General features: G+C 43.9%; 1 protein-coding gene across 2 annotated transcripts in view; it reads left to right on the top strand.

The window, feature by feature from the left end:
* The window catches only part of si:dkey-40c11.2 (drebrin-like protein B), a 44,886-nt gene that overhangs the window by 6,191 nt on the left and 15,705 nt on the right, over positions 1-22,990 (top strand). Inside the window, exons 2-4 of one of the 2 annotated variants that reach the window (XM_029637199.2) lie at positions 17,401-17,456; positions 17,640-17,749; positions 18,535-18,609. In XM_029637199.2, coding sequence (XP_029493059.1) covers positions 17,401-17,456; positions 17,640-17,749; positions 18,535-18,609 — 241 coding nt within the window. Of the gene's footprint in view, positions 1-17,400; positions 17,457-17,636; positions 17,750-18,534; positions 18,610-22,990 lie in introns of both variants that reach the window. The other variant, XM_029637198.2, reaches the window with a different exon arrangement.

Genomic DNA, 22,990 nt, shown 5'->3' with positions numbered 1-22,990 from the left:
GGATGCCCTAGCCCCCTACTTTCCCAGGGGATGCCCTAGCCCCCTACTTTCCCAGGGGATGCCCTAGCTCGCTGGCATCCAGATATGTGGGTGGCAGGTTGATGAGGGTGCTGTTTAAATCAGCTTTGAAACTGAAGAGATGTTCGTCTTTAAACAACTGCCTACTGCTCTCTTAAACACGGTCTATGCGTGTCGGGTAATTTCAGGTCTGGCACGATGAGACATGACTCTTATACAACCATGCAACCAGTGTGTGTGTGTGTTTTATTGTGTGACTCATACGAACATATTTATCCTTCAAACCAATTGTCCGTAATCCAGATTTCCTCTAGAAAGTGTTTCCAATGGAACTACAATCCCTCTGTAAACCCAGTGATGTTGAGCACAACAAAACATTGTTTTCTAGTGATCCTAGATAAAGCGATTTGGACTCTCAAATGGAAACGCAGCCTCTTGTCTTTGTTGCGCGACACAATAGTACTATACAAATACTATGCAAATAGAACTGAATGGAAATGAGTTGAATTTCCCCGATCCTACCTACTGTCCCGCAGTGCATTGTGTTATACAGTACAAGGGGTGTTTCAGGCAGCTGTTGAAAGCAGCTGTGTGTCTCGCTAAACATAGGCTGATCTAGAGTCAGTGCGAGACGTGTGTCGGGGCCCTGCCCCCCTGAGACACTACTCTGGGACTGATCTAGAGTCAGTGCGAGACGTGTGTCAGGGCCCTGCCCCCCTGAGACACTACTCTGGGACTGATCTAGAGTCAGTGTGAGACGTGTGTCAGAGCCCTGCCCCCCTGAGACACTACTCTGGGACTGATCTAGAGTCAGTGTGAGACGTGTGTCAGGGCTCGGCCCTCCTGTCTAAGCTTGACAGAGCATGACATCACTATCCATATGATTTAGTCAACACGTACAGTGCCTTCAGAAAGTAATCATACCTATTGACTAACACATTTTGTTGTGTTAGTCTGAATACAAAATAGGTGAAATTGGGGTGGGGGGGTCAATACTTTGTAGAAGCACCTTCAGCAGCGATTAGTCTTTTGGGGTAAGTCTTTCCACACTTGGATTGTTGAACATTGCCCATTTATTATTTTTAAAATTCTTCAAGCTCTGTCAAATTGGTTGTTGATCATTGCTAGACAACCACTTTCAGGCCTTGCCATAGATTTTCAAGTAGAAAACTTTTAACTCTTAACTCAACTACTCAGGAACATTCACTGTCTTCTTGGTAGGCAACTCGAGTGTAGATTTTGCCTTGTGTTTTAGGTTATTGTCTTGCTGAAAGGTGAATTCATCTTCCAGTGTTTGTTGGAAAACTGACTGAACCAGGTTTTCCTCTAGGATTTTGCCTGTGCTTGGCTCCATTCAGTTTATTTTTTGTCCTAAAAAAACTCTCCAGTCCTTAACAATTACAAGAATACCCATAACATGATGTAGCTACCACTATGATGTAGCTACCACTATGCTACCAACATGATGTAGCTACTACTATGCCACTATGGAAATATGGAGTGTGGTACTCAGTAATGTATTTGCCCCAAACATAACACTTCTTATTTAGGACAGAAAATTAATTGCTTTGCCACATTTTTTTGCATTATTACTTTAGCGCCTTGTTGCTAACAGGATGCATGTTTTGGAATATTTGTATTCTGTACAGGCTTCCTTCTTTTCACTCTTTCAATTAGGTTAATATTGTGGAGTAACTAAAATGTTGTTGATCCATCCTCAGTTTTCTCTTATCACAGCCATTAAACTCTAACTGTTTTAGTCACCGTTGGCCTCCTGGTGAAGTCCCTGAGCGGTTTCTTTCCTCTCTGCATGCTGAGTTAGGAAGGACGCCTGTATCTTTGTAGTGACTGGGTGTATTGATGCACCATCCAAAGTGTAATTAAAACTTTACCATGCTCAAAGGGATATTCAATGTCACATTTTTATCTTACCCATCTACCAATAGGTGCCTTTTGTGAGGCATTAGATTCAACCACAAAGACCAGGGAGGTTTTCCATGTTTGAAATTCACTGCTCAACGGAGGGATCTTACAATTATCTGTATGTTTGGGGTACAGAGATGAGGTAGTCATTCAAAAATCATGTTAAACACTATTATTGCACAGTGACTTGTTAAGCACATATTTACTCCTTATTAAGGCTTGCCATAACCATAACAAAGGGGTTGAAAACTTATTGACTCAAGTCATTTCAGCCTTTAATTTTTATGAATTTGTAAAACTATCGAAAAACACAATTCCACATTGACATTATGCAGTATTATGTGTAGGCCAGTTACAAAAAAAATCTCATTTGTATTAATTTTACATTTAGGCTGTAACGCAATGCAAAATGTGGAAAAAGTCAAGGGCTCTGAATACTTTCTGAAGGCCCAGTACATAGACACATGCTTGTACACACACACACACACACACACACACACACACGGCCTCCATCCATTTCTCTTGTGGGAATGGAAACACTGTATAATGCCATAAAGCAGACTGTGCATTTCCACTGTGCTGCTGAGCAATACCATGGTAACAGAATTCCGCTTAGACTCACATGTTTCACTTTAAAATGTTTGCCAATCAAAAGCCATTGATTTCAAAGTTGAAAAACCATACAACTCTATACACAATGACTACTTTTAACAATTTACGCAAACACATTTACTGGAAGAATTATACAGATGCAAAGTTGGTTACAGAATTCTTGTAAAATCAGGGTTTTATGCGAACATGACCAGCATAGCATGAACGATTATACACAGATCACAGAAAATAGCACCACGAAAGAGAAATGCTAACAAATGGCCACTGCTAATAGGCATGCTAAATACCAATGCATTCTGAATGACAGACGCTAATGATAGCGGGAGCATGAGCTAGTTAACAAGCTCAACATAAATGGTCATTACAAACAACAATGGGGCTCCGAAAACAACAAGACATCTTATGGAACTTACTTTTAGACTCACTATAAAACATCAGAACAGCGAATGTATTGGGACCACAGGAGCAAAAGTGTTTATTAGGAGGGAAAACATGAAATGCTGTCAGGATGGTGAAAGCACGTTTTCTGACTGAAAGTATCTTTCTGACATCTGCCCTACTCGTGCTGGGGTCCTACACTGAACTTCCCAGGAATACTGATTGCTGATAGGCTAACATAATACTGACTGGCATGACCTTGACCAATAAGAACTAAAGGAAAGTTGGGGTCTTATAAATAGGAGGCTGAGGTGAAGTCTTTTTTTCTATTGGCTTTCATTTGACACCCAATTTGCTCCTATGAACTTCGCATATTGGTACTCATGGCTCCTTTTAAATGGAAATGCCCTGCTGCTGCATGGGCTGAGGCTCAGTGTAGAAATGATGCTCGTACAGTCAAGCCTCAGCCAGACCTCTCTATCTCCTGGAGATATTTCTGCTGCTCTGACTCAAAGCAACAGGATTCCAGTTCAGATATGACCTGAAAAGTTGCTCACCGCTGCTGACTCAAATCCTTCTTTTTGTTAGCCAGTTGCTGTATGAGGCAGCATACACCTCCCTTTAGTGTTTTGTGTCAGTGAACTGGCCCACATTGGCTCATCACGTGTCAAACAATGTTACGTAGAGTGAAGACTTTGAATGGAGTGTTGTGAGGGGTTCTAGCTGAGACGAGGTGTGCTGAAACCTGGAAGGTCTCCTTCTTGTATTCCGGAGTGTTTACTTGACTGGAGTGTTCTTTGTGCTTGTGCCAAACCAGAGCTAGCCCCATTTGACAGCATTTAATCTCTCCACAATGTTTGACGGATAATACCTATGATGTTCAATAATTATAGTGTTATGAAATCATCAGGCACACCCCTCTACTTCACCCTCTCCCTCCCTCTCTATCTCCCTCTTCGCTTTTCTCAGCTCAGAGCAGTCGGGCAGTGTTTAGTAGCGTCAGAGCTGAGTATGATAACGTGCTAAGTGATTTAGCACTGTAGTGGTAACAAAACAGACAGTGATACCATAACAAATTGAGGGCTGGCTAGCTAGCTGGCTAGCTAGCTGTGTGTTTCTGTGGGAGCCTTGGCTTTACACTGGGACACTAAGTTTGTCTTTTCTGTCTTATTTGTTCTTAGGGGGGCTTGAGCGCCATTGTCATGGCAGCCCTACTGGAAGGGCCAAAGTTGTTGTTTGTTTAGTTGAGTGAGTGCGTAGAAGGGAATAGATGAGAGCGTGATTGATTTAGTGTATAAAATGGAAGGAGGCCTGTGTGAGTGTGTGCGTGCAGGACATCCTGGACAAAATGTCAGAGCGGTCCCAGAGAAGTGCTACTTTAGAGGGGCCTGTCTGGCCATCAGTCACTCCCCTGCCCCCTACGCTGTCCCATCAGCTGTTGAGAGGGTGACCAGTACCCCCCTCTGAACACACCGTACCCTCTCCCTGCAACCCACATAGGGAAGAGGCTATCTGTAAAAAGCAGCATGCAACCCCTGTATGCACTTTGACCCCTCTCAACCTATGGCTGTAGTGCTTGTTTGAATTCCCAGAGCTCCTTAGCAGTAAGCATCCCCCAGAGTGTTGTCTAGCCCCCCCCCCCCCCCCTGAACACACATATGTGCCCCAAATGGTACACTCCTATCATCATCAGCGCCTGGAGTATAGAGCTGTTCCTCTGAGAAGTTTGGCTGCAGTGCTGTACAAACAGGCAACATGCTCTATTGATGTACATTGTGAACAGAACTCAGCAATCTCACTCTAGGCCCAGTCTGGGCTGTAGACTGTCAATTCACAACGTCAATAGGCTTTTCACTCACGTTTTGGGGTGATCTGTGATTAGTGTTCCTGTAGTGTTGATTCCATATAAACATGGCAGCATCCCAAATGGTACCCTGTAGTAGTGCACTACTTTACATACTAATCCTATGGGCCCTGGTCAAAGGTAGTGCACTACATAGGAAATAGGATGTAATTTGGGATGCTACCCATGCCATGAGGGAGCTGGTCTGGTCCTCCTGTCATCACCTCCTGTTAACTGATACATACACCAGGGGAGGTGTAGACTGCATCCCCTTAACATGGACAACCCTGGATGGTGGCTAGGAAACACATTTCTATTGGTCTGCATTTTTCTCTTCCCATGCAGACTGGAATATTCTGCTGCATGCCCTCAAAATAATGATTTCTTAATAATATTATACACGTGCACACACACACTGTATGCGTGGCCGTTAGGATTAGACTACAGCAGCGTGAGGACTGTGGTAACCAAGTAATGAGTGTTCAGTGCGATTAGAAGAGAAAGTTATTTTGGGATTAGTAACCACTACCTGTAGCAGGAGATTTACTGTTGTCCTCTCAACAATACACTCCATTCAGAGCACCCAGTCCATGACACTACAATGTTTAACGAGAGCTCAACTCTTCCTGATAGTCTTGGTTTCAATTGAGAGTTCTATTTTGTGCCAGGTTTATATAACCTGACAGGTAAAGAAAATGGGGTGTTTTTGATGAGGGACCCCTCTCCTTTCCTCCTTTCCTCCTTCTCTCCTTTCCCTCACCCTTCTTCCTTTCCACTCCTCTTCTTCTCCTCCTTTCCTCCTCTCCTTCCTCCTCTTCTCCTCTCATTTCCTCCTCTCCTTCCTCCTCTATTTTCCTTCTCCTTTCCTCCTCTCCTTCTCTTCTCCTCTCCTTTCCTCCTCTCATTCCTCCTCTATTTTCCTTCTTCTCCTTTCCTTTACTTCCTCTCCTTTTCTCCTCTCCTCTCCTTTACTCCTTCGCTCCATCTCCTTTCCTCTCCTTTACTCCTTCTTCTTTCCTCCTATCCTCTCATTTCGTCCTTCTCCTCTCCTTTCCTCCTTGGCAGAGATATATGTTTATTTGGATCATCATGTTTTCAGGCTCTCTGGCTCTAGGTTCTGCTGAGAGCAGACATTTCCAGTCCTCCCTCGACATTCCATCTGCTCTCCCTAAGCCATCCTTTCTTTGAAACTTTTCTCTATCCCCTTCCCGTATCTCTTTCTTCTTGGCCATGGGCATTTTCATCAAAAAGAACCAATGAGCGCCAACATGTGAAGTTCGTAAGAGCATATCAAATGAAAGCTAAGAGTATACATTTATTTATTTCATATATATATATATATATATATATATATATATATATATATATATATATATATATATATACACACTGCATTATCAAAAGTATGTGGACACCTGCTGGTCGAGTATCTCATTCCAAAATCATGGGCATTAATGTGGAGTTGGTCCCCCTTTGCTGCTGTAACAGCCTCCACTCTTCTGGGAAGGCTTTCCACTTGATGTTGGAACATTGCTGCAGGGACTTTATTGAGAGAGAGTAAGCCCCTTTGCTTCGCCTCTTCCTCTCTGCTAAAAAATGTCACCAGAGAAAGCATCCTAGCGAGCGAAACAGTGCCCCACTATATGTAGCCCATGTATCTGATGCTGTCTGGCTAGACATGGTATGACATGCCATACAGCATCAGATACATGGTCTTCACATAGTGAGACAGAGGGACGCTGTTTGGCTCTGGGCGTCTCAGTCAAATAAATGATCAATATTTCAATATTTTATTTGGACAGGCAAGGAGGTACGGTAGGGCGGGCCAGGCCCCCGATAGGTCCTCCCATAACGCTGGACCTGAGTCCTTGTGCATAGTTGTATCGTTTGTTTAAACTTTGAAATCATTGAAAGTGAAAAAACTGAGTCAAAGCTTGTCACGTTACCGTGGAATTGCCCGCTTGTCTTTTTGAAGCACTCTGCCTCTTGCCCTTTTTGTCTGTTGATTGTCTTTTCTCCTCCATTGCCTCTCTGTCCTGCTTCTCCATCCCATTTTTATTTCTACAATTCCTTTCCCTTCTGCACAAATACTGTATCTCTATTGGCCTGTAATGGCTACTCGGGGGAGTCCTCCCTGAGGGGGAGAGCACAGGCTCACCCCTCTGTTCTTCCTGTATGAACTCCCAACCAATGGGAAAGATGCAGGAAATGCTCCATTTCAACTTTAGAGGTCTATTTCCATACAAAGTCAAATGGGAACTTGTCTTGTCACATATTATCCCAATAATACCAGTGATTAAATACGACACTAGGTATTGCGCAGAGTGGACACAGGCTTCAATGTGTGTTTTGAGTGGATGTGGCTTGTGTGCAGTAGTCTAGTCTGTCTCCCAGAGTGTTTGGCCATAAACTGTGATGATTAAGACTTGGCACAGTGTTGTTACAGGGCCAAGGGTACTGTGCCAGGCAGTAACATGTCCACAGTGCAGGTCTGTGCCAGGCAGTAACATGTCCACAGGGCAGGGCAGGTCTGTGCCAGGCAGTAACATGTCCACAGGGCAGGGCAGGGCAGGTCTGTGCCAGGCAGTAACATGTCCACAGTGCAGGTCTGTGCCAGGCAGTAACCTGTCCACAGGGCAGGGCAGGTCTGTATCAGGCAGTAACATGTCCACAGGGCAGGGCAGGTCTGTATCAGGCAGTAACATGTCCACAGGGCAGGGCAGGTCTGTATCAGGCAGTAACATGTCCACAGTGCAGGTCTGTGCCAGGCAGAAGAGAGAGGTGTCAAAGGGGCATAGGGAGTGTAAAGTGTGTGTGTGTTTCTCAGCCACCAGATCTCAACACAATTGAACACTTATGGGAGATTCTGGAGAGGTGCCTGTGATAGCATTTTCAACCTCCATCAACAAAACACCAAATTATGGAATTTCTCGTGGAAGAATGGTGTCTCATCCCTCCAATAGAGTTCTAGACACTTGTAGAATATATGCCAGGCTAACCATGTGTATGTGACAAATAAAAGTGTATTTGATTGAAGCTGTTCCGGCTCGTGGTGGCCCAACGCCCTATTAAGACGCTTTCTGTTGGTGTTTCCTTTATTCCGCCAGTTACATGTACATTACTAACAGGGAGATATTCTCAGACATCACTGGACATGGCACATCACCTACCTTTTGATTATTATGTTCCCAATAACTACAGTGACCTCCCTGGTCTTCCATCTCCACTCTGTAGTGGTTAGATGGCATGCTACATGCTAACCAGTAGCTGAGAGGATATTGCATTGTGTTGGCCTGAGGCAGTTTGGCTTGCTCCGCTCCTGATTACATTGTATGAGCTCCTCTAGCCCCTGTCCGTCCCTGTGTCTGTCCCCCTATATGTACCTCTTCATTCATCCCCCCCACTGACTATCTGTCATTATGTGGACGGCTGCGAGGGGATGTCTGACTGTCTGTAGTGTACCTGACTAACTGTACTCACTATGGGCTCTCTACCTCTTCCATCTGTCTCTCTAAGATCAGGTCAAGTCCCCCATTGGGTTTTAAATGAGCGCAGAGAGCTTTTCATATGAACACCAGTCTAAATTCCCTGTCCTGACGTTCACCTATCAGCGCTTTCCGAAGCGAAAGGCCTTTTTGTTGTGATGGTCTTTGGTCAGTGTGGGAATCCTATTGGACAAGGGCTTGGCTGTTATGTTGTTATGACAGGAAACACCTTGGGAAAAATCGCATATCCGCACGGACACATACCTTTCTACACCTCCCAGAATGCATTGCTTAAGTCTTCAAAACGTATTTAGTCTGCGCCACACACACAGGAATGGGTTTGTCTAGAACATTCCACCACATCAGGTACAGTTAGTCAGGATGTTTATTCTGATGCCCCATCACCTCAGACTGCGGAGACACAGAAGCACCCCGTAGCTACCACCAGCACTGTATAATGGAATGCGTTGAGCGACAGGGTCACTGTGCTGGAGCAGCACATACTGTACGTGAAGGGGGGGAAAGTGTATTTCACAGGCAGCAGCACAAAGTCTGGTCTGGCTGTTTTGTCCATGTTTGGATAGAGGAAATGAATGCTGCGCTGAGCGACGTCTGTGTTCCTCATTCAACTCCAGTCGGTCTCCATTCCAACACCGCGTCAGACACACAGACTGACTGACTTGCTAATGGCTATAAATAGCAGTCTGAGCCCAGGTCACAACTCTAAAAGAGACAAGAGACTGGAGGGAGATTAGGAGTGGGGGGTAATAGGAGGAATGATGAAAAACTGGAAAAAAGAAGAAGAGAAAAACACATTAGGAGGGCCCAGCACAACCTCTGATTCTCTCTCCATAGTTATCACCATAGAGATGTAGTTTGAAACAGGAGGGAGTGATTTTCTGTCATACCCAGAGCACAGATATGCCATCAAAACAAGACGGTTCCCCTAGACATCCCATGGAGAGTTCTAATGTAAGCTGTATATTTTAGCATGAAACCTCCGGATACATCCCATCTGGCCCCCACTATAGGTGTATCTACAGGAAGTTATATCGTGTTAGGAGAGTGGGCTCCACAAATCTCTCAACCCTCCACTGAACTCAATGCAGGGGTTGTTGACACCTATAAATCTCACTATTGTTTGTAGGAGAGGTATAGAGCTGGAAAGAGGAAGAGATGAAACATATTGCCGTTGTGTGTAGGGGTGGTAGAAAGGTGTGAAAAGGGGTAATGAAAAGAAGAAAAGAACGTTGTACAATATCAATATTTTTCAGGACATTGAGTTGCTGTTCTCATCATTCAAGTTAAAGGTATAAACGTGAACTTTGGAAACCTTACAAAACCGTACAGAAACCTTATGGAATGGCCTGACCAGTTGAAGACCATAACGCAGGGCATATTGTGATCCAAGTCTGGCTCTTAGAGCTCTAAACAGTGTGGTGTGTTTGAGTATTTCCACAGACGCGCGCACACACACACACACATTAAAATGGGTGAGATGGACTAGGGAATGGTAAATGCCTGAATAATTCAGATCAGAGACCTTTCCTCTGTACTGCACCATCTGCATATGCCATGTTCATCTTTGAAATGGTCGAGCGTGTTGGAGATACGACAGTCTCTACTGCCGTTGTTACTGGCTCTCTCTCTCCCGCTGTGTGTCGGTTCACGTGTGTGCAAGACTATGTGCATGCTCAGTTATCTCCCTGTTTGTTTATGACTGTGCTGAGGTTAGCTTTGTTGGCTCCAGTAATGATGTACAGATTTCATTCTCATTGTTAATTGCTTCCACAAAAATACTTGTACATTTTCCCAGCTATGACATCATGTTGTTTTCTCTCCTCTCTTCCTTTCCTTCCCTTTATCCTTCTCTTTTGTTCTCCCCATCCTCACTTTCTCTCCCCCTCCCACTCCTTCCTCCTCCTCCCCCCACATCCCCATTTTCTTTGACCCCTCTATTCTCTCTATCCTTCCCTCTCTCTGTCTGAGCTCATACATGGCTGGGGTAGAGGTTGGCTGCTTCAGTACTGGGCTTGGTCTGTTATTCCCATCAGCCTGTGCATGCAGGAAACCCACATGTGTGAAGAGTGGGATGGGAGGAGGGAGGGAAGGAGGGAGCTGGCTTGCTCTGGATCCTATTAGCTATCCCAGCAGCAGTGGCGGTCAGTGCCGTTTATGATGAGGGAGACCGGTTCTTTTTCCTGAGCATGGCCTTATCTCTATTACAGCATATTGGATGACTGTCATTCATATTCCATTCACCCAGTTCAATGTAACATCGATAGGTTTAGGCTACTACATGATACATGAAATTGAATGAAATTTGAGATGATAGACAGTGACACATTCAACACTGCATTGCACACTCTTGCATGTATCTAGCTGATCTAGGGTGTAATCATTAGTCCAACAGTTGCAAACAGTTTCTATTGGACAAATTCAGGTATTTTTTTTATCCCTGTTTTATTTGCTTTCGTTTTAGGAAACGTTTTTCAACAGAATCGGTGGAATGAATACACTCCTGATCGTGCAAAAACACTTTCATAGCAGCCACGTTGTATTCGTTGTAGCCTCTATGCACTCCTCTCACCTTTTCCCTTCGTTTGTGGGCTTCAAATGAACAACATTTCGGCTGTATGTGACCAGGCGAAAAAAACTTTCAAGCCAAACTGCTACACACAGCCTACATCGTTGTCCCCATATTAGCCAAAGTAACGTCCTAGTCAACATAACTAATGCGTTATTGCCCTGGTGGCAATAAATGAATAAAACCAAAAGCTTACCTTGGCTTGGAAGAGTTCCAGTGTTGTGTTGGATAGTCATAGCCAGCTAGTTAACATAACATAGCATCCCTCTGTTTGAGCTGGGTGTTTGAGTGACTAAACTAGCCAGCTGCATTTGAGTAAGTGATGCTGAAAGTGGAAGAATGACTCTCTTGCTTCTCCTTCATTTTTTTATAAATTAATTTCTTAACCTGTTCAACTATTGTCTTTCTCTCTGAACTACTCACCACAGTTTATGCACTACAGTGCTAGCTAGCTGTAGCTTATGCTTTCAGTTCTAGATTCATTCTCTGATCCTTTTGATTGGGTGAACAACATGTCAGTTCATGCTGCAAGAGCTCTGGTAGGTTGGAGGATGTCCTCCAGAAGTTGTCATAATTAGTGTGTAAGTCTATGGAAGGGGGTGAGAACCAAGAGCCTCCTAGGATTTGTATTGAAGTCAATGCACCCAGAGGAGGACTGAAGCTAGCTGTGGACCTTTATTGCAAAACAGTGTGCTTTAATAAATTATTTGGTGACGTGAATATATTTAGTATAGTATCTAAAAATGACATTTTTATGACATTCACTGAGGAGGATGGTCCTCTCCGTTCTCATCTGAGGAGCCTCCACTGCCCAGCAGACACTATTACACTCTGAGCTACTTCTCCCCTGTCCCAGTAAAATATTGTTGTTTAGCTGTGTAGCATAGGTTAGCATGTAATTCAAATCTAATTTTATTGGTCACATGTTATTGTGGCTGTAGCAAAATGCTTGTGTTCCTGGCTCCAACAGTGCAGTAATATCTAACAGTGCAGTGCAGTAATATCTAACAGTGCAGTGCAGTAATATCTAACAGTGCAGTGCAGTAGTATCTAACAGTGCAGTAGTATCTAACAGTGCAGTAGTATCTAACAGTGCAGTAGTATCTAACAGTGCAGTAGTATCTAACAGTGCAGTAGTATCTAACAGTGCAGTAGTATCTAACAGTGCAGTAGTATCTAACAGTGCAGTAGTATCTAAAAACAATTCACAACAATACACACATCTAAAAGTAAAGGAATGGAATGAAGAAATATATAAATATTAGATTGAGCAATGTTGTAGAGGCTATTAATAAAATATGGTAGAATAGAATACATTATATACATATCAGATGAGTAAAGCAGTATGTAAACATTATTTAAACATTGTTAAAGTGGCCAGTGATCCCAAGTCTATGTATATAGGGCAGCAGCCTCTAAGATGTAGGGTTGCGGCTGTTTAACAGTCTGATGGCCTTGAGATAAAGCTGGGACCGAGAGACTGAAAAACAGCTTCTGATGCACCTGTACTGACCTCGCCTTCTGGATGATAGCGGGGTGAACAGTCCATGCCTCGGGTGGTCGATGATCTTTTTGGCCTTCCTGTGACATCGGGTGCTGTAGTTTGCCCCCAGTGATACGTTGGGCAGACCGCACCACCCTCTGGAGAGCCCTACGGTTGCGGGCGGTGCAGGGCGGTGCAGTTGCAGTACTGTCTATCTATGTAATGCAGGTTTAGTCATGTAGTGTATTGGCCCAGCGTCGTCCGGGTTTGGCCAGTGTAGGTCATCATTGTAAATAAGAATTTGCTCTTAATTGGCTTGCCTAGTTAAATAAAGGTTAAATAAAACATTTAAATACATTTGGGTAGCATCATAGCCAACCCATATCAATGAAAAGTATGATTATTCCACTTTTTAAATTATTTTTTTTACCCCTTTTTCTCTCTAATTTCATGGTAGTTAGTCTTGTTCCATTGCTGCAACTCCCGTACGAGAGCCGTGCATCCTCCAAAACACAGCCCAGCCGAGTCGCTCTGCTTCTTGACACAATGCCCACTTAACCCGGAAGCCAGCTGAACCAATGTGTCGGAGGAAACACCGTACAACTGGCGACCGTGTCAGCGTGCACTGCGCCCGGGCCACCACAGGAGACGCTAGTGCGCGATGGGACAAGAACATTCTTACCGGCCAAACCCTCCCCTAACCCGGACGACGCTTGGCCAATTGTGCGCCACCCCATCAGTCTCCCGGTCGCGACAGAACCTGGACTCGAACCAGGATCTCTAGTGGCACAGATAGCACTGCGATGCAGTGCCTTAGACCACTGCACCACTCAGGGGGCCCATTCCACATGGTTTATATCTTTAAATCTGTTTATTCAGTCGTGGCCTTTTGATCTGGGCAGCATGTCTGTGGACAGAATTTGCGTCTATATGTCAGAGCCTGACTCCATCCCACAGATCTTAACAAAGCTGTGGACCCTCACAGCCAGTCAACTCTCAGTGGGTTGAGAATGTAATCCTAACTCCTTCAGTGCATTTATGACCTTTTGAACTGGCCCCTGTTTGACGGTGACCTCTGACCTTTTGGAATGCCTGTAGTAATAATCAGAGGAGAAACCAGGGGCAAGTTTTCCACCAATGTTATTCACATGAAACTCAAGAGGGAAACAGACAAGACGGACGGCGGGACAGACGGACCAAACTTTATTGGTCACGTACACAGACACAAGGTTGAGTCAGACAGACACAGTGGATGGGCGCTTGCTTTCATGGTGGTTGTTCTTGTTAGAGATGAGCTGAATCTAAGCCCCCCCCCACCGCAACCTACTACCCTGAGAAAGCTGTGCAAGTCTGCCTCGTGACACGCCGAGCCAGCGCACTGCTAACACTAGGGGGGAACAACAGGGACATTATTGCGTCCTCATCACACACAGACACACACACCGTCTTAACTCTTGCTATTAATTTGTCCCTCAGAGGACAATAGTCACAATAACATACTAAATCAGACCTAGTCAGTCAGTCTGCTGAGGTCTGTATAGAGATGAGGTGTAGGAATCAATCAATGTACTCAGTGTCTGTGGGCTACTGTATAGCGCTGTTAGAATAAACTGCGACCACAGGGACCTCTTCAGGGACCTCTTCAGGGACCTCTTCGTTGTTCTTCTATTCAGTCTTTCTAGAGCAGTGTTATTCAAAGTCAGAGTCACGGGGGAATTGCAGTGGGGTCACCAAATTATTATTATTATTATTATTTTTTAAATGTATTTTAGGGGGGATCCAAAAATTAAGATCACAGATTATTCTATGGGACAATACATTTTTGAGAAATAGAATTAGAGCAATACAATTTTATTGTCTAAATGTATTTATTGGTCCTCTTTAAGAGAGATAAAAATGTAATGCATTTAAGGTTATTTCTTGATGTAAAAATCTTAATTTACCTATTTTAAGGTTGTCATTGGATTTCGACAATTTCTGGTGAAAAAATGGGGTCCCCAGAACTTCTGCCGACAAAATGGGGTCCCTGCTGAAAAAGTTTGAATATCACTGTTCTAGAGGTCTTACTTCTCTGTCCTTTACTGTATCTGCCAGGAGATTGATATTTGCAAAACAAACTTTTTGTTGTCCTTCAAATGTGTGATTTGTATCGTTTAACATCTCCTTTGTGAACATGCTGATACTGAAGGTTTGACAAGGTTCAATCAGTCTCAATGGGACAATGTTGAAACAATGAAGTGATATTATATGTTAACTGTACTGACATGCTCTACACTACACACCCACTGTGACTCCATACAGGAGCCCACTCCAAACTCTGAGAGTGAGTCAGTGCCTGCAAATCTATCTCAACAGTAAACCTGTTTCTGCTCTGTTTCACCTGTTTGAAAGTGAGGTGAATAGTTCCAGGCATTTTACTTATAGGGCAAAGGGTTCCACACACACACACAAATGTACACAAACACACACATATACACACACACACAGAGGTAGGTCTCTCACCTTTGGCCTGGTGCTCTTTCCCCCTGGGCTCTCCTCTGCTGGTCCAGATGTCAGGGACACACCCATCAGCTGGCCTAGGAGCTCCAGCAGAGGCAGATTTCCTCCCTCCCTCCTGTCCTGACCCCCACCCCCACATTGTCAGTGGTTTTATACAGTAGAATGTCACCTGTGACCTGAGCTGAGATTGAGTCATAACCTGCCCTACTGCTGTCTTTCTCGTGTCAATCAGAAACCCTGGGTTTCAGGTGAGAGTGAGGGATTCGGCCTGGAAAAACAATGTCACTGTGTGTTATTGTTCAGATATTGTGTAACAACTGCCTCACTGTCTTACGCTGGGCCGCTCGCTAACAAGCATGATGGACAGGAAGAAAGAGAGAGGGAAGGAATGCGAGGAAAGGAGAGAGTCATGGTAAAAAAATAACTAATCTGCTGGCACATTTTAGAAATGCATTACTCTGTGGGGATGCAAGTTAGAGTTTAGCCAAACTACGCACAACAAATGCCAAACACGTCCAAGTGTGTGTGCCTGTGTAGTGTTGACTTAACACGTGGTCTGCCCAGCTGTCTGTATGTTATTTAGTTATGGGCTAGAGGACATGTCATTTGTCTATTTAGACAGATTAAACACCAACTTTATATAATTTTAGGAACTTCCTACACTCTTTGGAATGAGAAGATCAAAGATCCTACTAAGAGAAACAGTCAACATTAAACCAGGCTTTTATAGCGGGACACTAATCTGGATGTTTATAAGAAATCCCGCTATACGAACCATCAAACAGGCAAAGCATCAATACAGGACTAAGATTGAATCCTACTACACCGGCTCTGATGCTCGTCGGATGTGGCAGGGCTTGCAAACTATTACGGACTACGAAGGGAAACCCAGCCGTACGCTGCCCATTGACTCAAGCCTACTGGATGGGCTAAATGCTTTTTTTGCTCGCTTCGAGGCAAGCAACACTGAAGCATGGATGAGAGCACCATATCCGACAAGTGTCAAAGCCGGTGTAGTAGGCTTGAATCTCAGTCCTGTATTGACGCGTTGCCTGTTTGATGGTTTGTCTGAAGGCATAGCGGGATTTCTTATCAGCGTATGGATTAGTGTCCCGCTTCTTGAAAGCGGCAGCTCTAGCCTTTAGCTCAGTGCTAGCTGTCAATGGCTTCTGGTTGGGATATGTACGTACGGTCACTGTGGGGACGATGTTGTCGATGCACTTATTGATGAAGCCGGTGACTGAGGTGGTGTACTGCTCAATGCCATTGGATAAATCCTGTAACATATTCCAGTCTTTGCTAGCAAAACAGTCCTGTAGCGTAGCATCTGCATCATCTGACCATCTCCATATTGAGAGTCACTGGTACTTCCTGCTTTAGTTTTTGCTTGTAAGCAGGAGTCAGGAGGATAGAATTATAGTCCGATTTTCCAAATGGAGGGTGAGGGAGAGCTTTGTACGTGTCTCTGTGTGTGGAGTAAATGTGGTCTGGAGCTTTTTTCCCCTCTGGTTACACATGTGACATGCTGGTAGAAATGAGGTAAAACGGATTTAAGTTTCCCTGCATTAAAGTCCCCGGCCACTAGGAGCACCGCTTCTTGATGAAAATGTTCTTGTTTGCTTATGGCCTTATACAGCTCGTTGAGTGCGGTCTTAGTGTCAGCGTCGGCTTATGGTGTTAAATAAGATGGCTACGAAAAATGTAGATAAACTCTATTAGTAGATAGTGTGGTCTACAGCTTATCATGAAGTACTCTACCTCAGGGGAAAAATAACTCGAGACTAGCTTAATATTAGCGCACCAGCTGTTATTGAAAAATAGACACACATCTCCACCCCTCTTCTTACTGGACGTAACTGTTCTGTCCTGCCTATGCATGGAAAACCAAGCCAACTGTATATTATGTGTCGTCGTTCAGCCACGACTCGGTGAAACATAAGATATTACAGTTTTTAATGTCCCGTTGGTAGGATGGTCTCGAATGGATCTCATCCAGTTTATTCTCCAGTGATTGCACGTTGGCTAATAGAACGGATGGTAGAGGCAGGTTACCCACTCTCCAACAAATTCTCAGAAGACACCCTGATCTCCGCCTCCTGTATTTCCTTATTTTCTTAATGTGAATGACAGGGATTTGGGCCTTGTCTTGGAGCAACATTATATCCTTTGCTTCCGACTCATTTAAAAAAATATCTTCGTCCAGTTCGAGGTCAGTAATCGCTGTTCTGATGTCCAGAAGCTCTTTTCGGTCATAAGAGACAGTAGGATCAACATTATGTACAAAATAAGTTACAAACAATGCGGAAAATACACACAAAATAGCACAAGCGGTTAAACGGCAGCCATCCCCTCCGGCGCCATTCATCCCATCGGCCCTTTCCAGCTATGCATCCTTTAAAAAGCAATGTTACCTTGGTCACCGAGATCACAATCAAAGTAAACGTTGCAGATGTCTGCTCCATTGGAAATAACTTGTATCTGTCAACTGAACCCTGAATCTCTGGGTCCATGGTTGTGATGATGCAGTGTGTTTGTGCTTCTGTCACTAGGCTGTCTCTCTTTTTCCCCACAGGGCTCTGTTCACCTACGATGGGGCCACTAACAACCTCAAACTGGCTGACTCTGGAGGTGAAGCTTACTGGACGATTTGAACTTGTCACCTTTTTTGAATTTGAGTTTTCCAAAATGATAAATGATAAGTTGGTGATGTTTATTAATCTCTCGGTCCGTCTCTCTTTCTTTCGCTCTCTCATTTTCTCTCTCTCTCTCTATCTCAATCCCGCCCCCTCTCTCTTGTCTCTCCTACAGCAGGTGGAGTGGTGGAGCTGTCAGAGAAGTTCCTCATAGCCAGACCTCAGTATGGGCTCTGCAGAGTGGGCTCAGCCGAGGTGGGAGGCCCTCGCGTCGCCATGATCTGCTGGGTGAGTGTCGTTCACAACAACATGGCCCTCTGAATGGACGTGGTACCATATATTAACTCTCTTTACCTGTTGCTGTGTCTCAGGTGCTTGAAGTAGAAGTGGCCCATAACAACAGCTCTAGGATCAGATTCCCTACCCTCAATCCTATCCTTAACCATTAGAAGGATGGAAAAAATATTTGACTCTGTATCAGAGGTTAGGGACAAGCTTTGGTTCCCATTGGCTCATGCCACTGTTGGATGTGTTTCGATTGGCCCTTGGTCTGGGGGTCAACGTGTGTGATGTGTCAGCTAAATTGCTGACACCGGACGCCAGGCCTAGCTTTTTACTGATACCAATTATTTTGACTGATGCACACACACACACACACACACACACACACACACACACACACACACACACACACACACACACACACACACACACACAAGCAGGGCAACAGATGCTTAGAATGTTCCCAATGTGCTTCACTGGTCCCGTATCGATGGCGACCTTGTGGAATGTTGTGGTGGGGGTCAGAGGTTGCATCTGTAGCCAGTCAGGCAGCTACACAAACACACACACAAATCAGAAACTTGTGAAACATATTATTATATTAAACTTCATTATATTGTATATGATATGTAACATGATAATAATGGTAGGCTCTCTCTATAACGTTGGGAAATGATTCCACAAGGGTGTACATGCAGTACCTGATGACAGAAGACTGAAGCTAGACTTTCTGATAATGAGCCTCTCTCTGGCTCCCTCAGACTAATTATGTAGTGTGTGTGGGTCTCCAGGTCGGGCCAAACGTGGATGAGAACCGCAGGACAGAATGTGCCAGCCATGTGCCCGCTATCAAGACCTTTTTCAAGGTACGGTACCACACCACTCACACCCTTGCCCTGCTCTAAGCTGCCATTTTGTCTGTTGGTCGTACAGTCATCCAGTCAGTGACCTCATTGCAGCTGCAGCATTTGATAGTATTCAGGAGTGGCATGATTAATATGAGAGTTAAGTATTTTCTCTATCTCCTACATCCTGTGTTGGTACCATTGTGGAATGTTACTCTGTTTCTTCTCTTCACTGTTTCTCTAACAATGAATAATGGATAAACACCCTCCTATAGTAACTGTTGTCAAGACAATAGAGAGAGTTGGTGTTTCTCGTGTAGGAAGGGTGGAACTGGCCTGACCAGGAACGAGGGAATGAATAGTGATGTTGTCACACTTGGTAAGACACACACATACACACACGCATCGCACGTGAATTATATACACACACACACACACACACACACACACACACACACACACATATATATATATGCATCAAACCTGCACGTGCATTATGCACATACAAACAAACAATATTTATCTCAGTCTCTCTCACATACAAACATAAATACACACACATACTCTATATTTACACACAGTAGTTTACCTTTCACTGTTAAACGTCTTCCGTGCACTTCCTACCGCATGGGTTTGTATGGTCCAGTGGCGGGCCAGGCCAATGTCCAGGCTGGTGGCAGGAAGGCACGGGGGTAGGGGTCACCACACATTGCCACCGAGATGGGCCACCGGCGGGCACAGCATAAACACTCACCAAGTGGTGACAGGGCCTCACAGGAAACAGAGAAAATAATGGTCCCTTCAGGGAGGAAGAGGAGGTGTGTGAACTGTCCAGATGCTGGCTTGCTGTAAAATAGTATTTATTTAACATTTCCATCTTTCTGCAGAGAAGTTTATGGGTCATCCATTCAGCCTATAACCAGACCCCGTTGTTACTAGTTTACATATAAAGGTGTCATCCATTCAGCCTATAACCAGACCCCGTTGTTACTAGTTTACATATAAAGGTGTCATCCATTCAGCCTATAGCCAGACCCCGTTGTTACTAGTTTACATATAAAGGTGTCATCCATTCAGCCTATAGCCAGACCCCGTTGTTACTAGTTTACATATAAAGGTGTCATCCATTCAGCCTATAGCCAGACCCCGTTGTTACTAGTTTACATATAAAGGTGTCATCCATTCAGCCTATAGCCAGACCCAGTTGTTACTAGTTTACATATAAAGGTGTCATCCATTCAGCCTATAGCCAGACCCCGTTGTTACTAGTTTACATATAAAGGTGTCATCCATTCAGCCTATAACCAGACCCCGTTGTTACTAGTTTACATATAAAGGTGTCATCCATTCAGCCTATAGCCAGACCCCGTTGTTACTAGTTTACATATAAAGGTGTCATCCATTCAGCCTATAGCCAGACCCCGTTGTTACTAGTTTACATATAAAGGTGTCATCCATTCAGCCTATAGCCAGACCCCGTTGTTACTAGTTTACATATAAAGGTGTCATCCATTCAGCCTATAGCCAGACCCAGTTGTTACTAGTTTACATATAAAGGTGTCATCCATTCAGCCTATAGCCAGACCCCGTTGTTACTAGTTTACATATAAAGGTGTCATCCATTCAGCCTATAGCCAGACCCCGTTGTTACTAGTTTACATATAAAGGTGTCATCCATTCAGCCTATAGCCAGACCCCGTTGTTACTAGTTTACATATAAAGGTGTCATCCATTCAGCCTATAGCCAGACCCCGTTGTTACTAGTTTACATATAAAGGTGTCATCCATTCAGCCTATAGCCAGACCCCGTTGTTACTAGTTTACATATAAAGGTGTCATCCATTCAGCCTATAGCCAGACCCCGTTGTTACTAGTTTACATATAAAGGTGTCATCCATTCAGCCTATAGCCAGACCCCGTTGTTACTAGTTTACATATAAAGGTGTCATCCATTCAGCCTATAGCCAGACCCAGTTGTTACTAGTTTACATATAAAGGTGTCATCCATTCAGCCTATAGCCAGACCCCGTTGTTACTAGTTTACATATAAAGGTGTCATCCATTCAGCCTATAGCCAGACCCCGTTGTTACTAGTTTACATATAAAGGTGTCATCCATTCAGCCTATAGCCAGACCCCGTTGTTACTAGTTTACATATAAAGGTGTCATCCATTCAGCCTATAGCCAGACCCCGTTGTTACTAGTTTACATATAAAGGTGTCATCCATTCAGCCTATAGCCAGACCCCGTTGTTACTAGTTTACATATAAAGGTGTCATCCATTCAGCCTATAACCAGACCCCGTTGTTACTAGTTTACATATAAAGGTGTCATCCATTCAGCCTATAACCAGACCCCGTTGTTACTAGTTTACATATAAAGGTGTCAACCGGTCGAATCCAGATGCATCCCTGGAATGGAGCTAATTTTTTTGTCCCTTTTTTTATTGAATGTTTTACTCAGTTAAGTACTTGGCCTAGGAACCTCTGTGACCCCAGTCTCAGATATACCATAGATTGTGTGTGTGTCTTTATTACATAATAGGTAAAGTATGTGTTAGCGTTGAATAGAATGGTTTACTGAGATTTACCGCCCAAACCCACTCCCTTTTCTCGGGATAAATAACTGCGAGAAAACTGCAAATTATAATCTATTATTTCTATGAACAGAATGACGTTAAATGATATGTGATGTCTAAGTCTGGTTTATCTACAGACCACGGTCTACTCTGCTATCTGTATGATCAATCATCAGCGCTCAGGGTGGGAACAGACAGTGTATCTCCATATGGAGCGCAGTTCACAATGCATGTATTATCTCATCATAGGAACTTATTTTTCTCGTGACAGGTAGGCCTATATTTGCTGCAGCAAAGCCTATGTTACAGTAATATTAGGACTGAATGCACATCTAATTTACCCCTCTCCATCTGGCTATCGGGGGTCACCATATTTGTTTTATTGTAATGTTGCATTTTTTTTAAATTGCAGCTGCAGAGTTTTAAAACAGGCAATTACTATTGTGGCTTCAAATCAGTGCACACATGAGCGCACTCTCAGTCTCTCCATCAATTCCATTCAAATTGCATCCAAAATAGATAGGCCTAATCCTGTTCAAGATTGATTTATATATATATATACGTACGTACGTGTGTGTACCAGTCAAAAGTTGACACCTACTCATTCAAGGGTTTTTTCTTTATTTGTACTATGTTCTACATTGTATAATAATAGTGAAGACATCAAAACTATGAAATAATATGGAATCATGTAGTAGCCAAAACGTGTTTAACAAATCAAATATATTTGAGAATCTTCAAAGTAGCCACCCTTTGCCTTGATGACAGCTTTGCACACTCTTGGCATTCTCTCAACCAGCTTCACCTGGAATGCTTTTCCAACAATCATGAAGGAGTTCCCACATATGCTGAGCATTTGTTGGCTGCTTTTCCTTCCCTCTGCGGTCCAACTCATCCCAAACCATCTCAATTGGGTCAAGGTCAGGTGATTGTGGAGGCCAGGTCATCTGATGCAGGAGCTTCATCACTCTCCTTCATGGTCAAATAGCCCTTACAAAGCCTGGGGGTGTGTTTTGGGTATGTCCTGTTGAAAAACAAATGCTAGTACCACTAAGCTCAAGCCAGATGGGATGGTGTATTGCTGCAGAATGCTGTGGTAGCCATGCTGGTTAAGTGTGCTTTGAATTCTAAATAAATCACAGACAGTGTCACCAGCAAAGCACCCCCACACCATCACACCACCTCCATCCTTCACGGTGGGAACCACAAATGCAGAGATCATGTGTTCATCTACTCTGAATTTCACAAAGACACTGTGGGTGGAACCAAAAATCTAAAATTTGGACTCATCAGACTAAAGGACAGATTTCCACCGGTCTAATTTCCATTGCTCCTGTTTCTTGGCCCTTTAGTAGTGGTTTCTTTGCAACAATTCGACCATGAAGGCCTGATTCACGCAGTCTCCTCTGAACAGTTGATGTTGAGATGTGTCTGTTACTTGAACTCTGTGAAGCATTTATTTGGGCTGCAATCTGAAGTGCAGTTAACTCTAATGAACTTATCCTCTGCAGCAGAGGTAATTCTGGGTCTTTTTTCCTGTGGCTTTCCTCATGAGAGCCAGTTTCATCATAGCACTTCATGGTTTTTGCAACTGGACTTTAAGAAACTTTCAAAGTTTTTGAAATGTTCTGCATTGACTGACCTTCATGTCTTAGTAATGATGGACTGTAATTTCCGTTTGCGTATTTGAGCTGTTCTTGGCATAATATGGACTTGGCCTTATTTGCTAAAAGACCATATTCTGTATATCACCCCTACCTTGTCACATCACTGATTGGCTCAAGTGAATTAAGAAGGAAAGAAATTCCACAAATTAACAAGGCA

This window comes from Oncorhynchus nerka, linkage group LG27 (genome assembly GCF_034236695.1).
Source record: "Oncorhynchus nerka isolate Pitt River linkage group LG27, Oner_Uvic_2.0, whole genome shotgun sequence".
NCBI lineage: Eukaryota > Metazoa > Chordata > Actinopteri > Salmoniformes > Salmonidae > Oncorhynchus > Oncorhynchus nerka.
The sequence above is the reverse complement of the archived record's forward strand: the minus strand, read 5'-3'. Positions and strand labels throughout refer to the sequence as shown.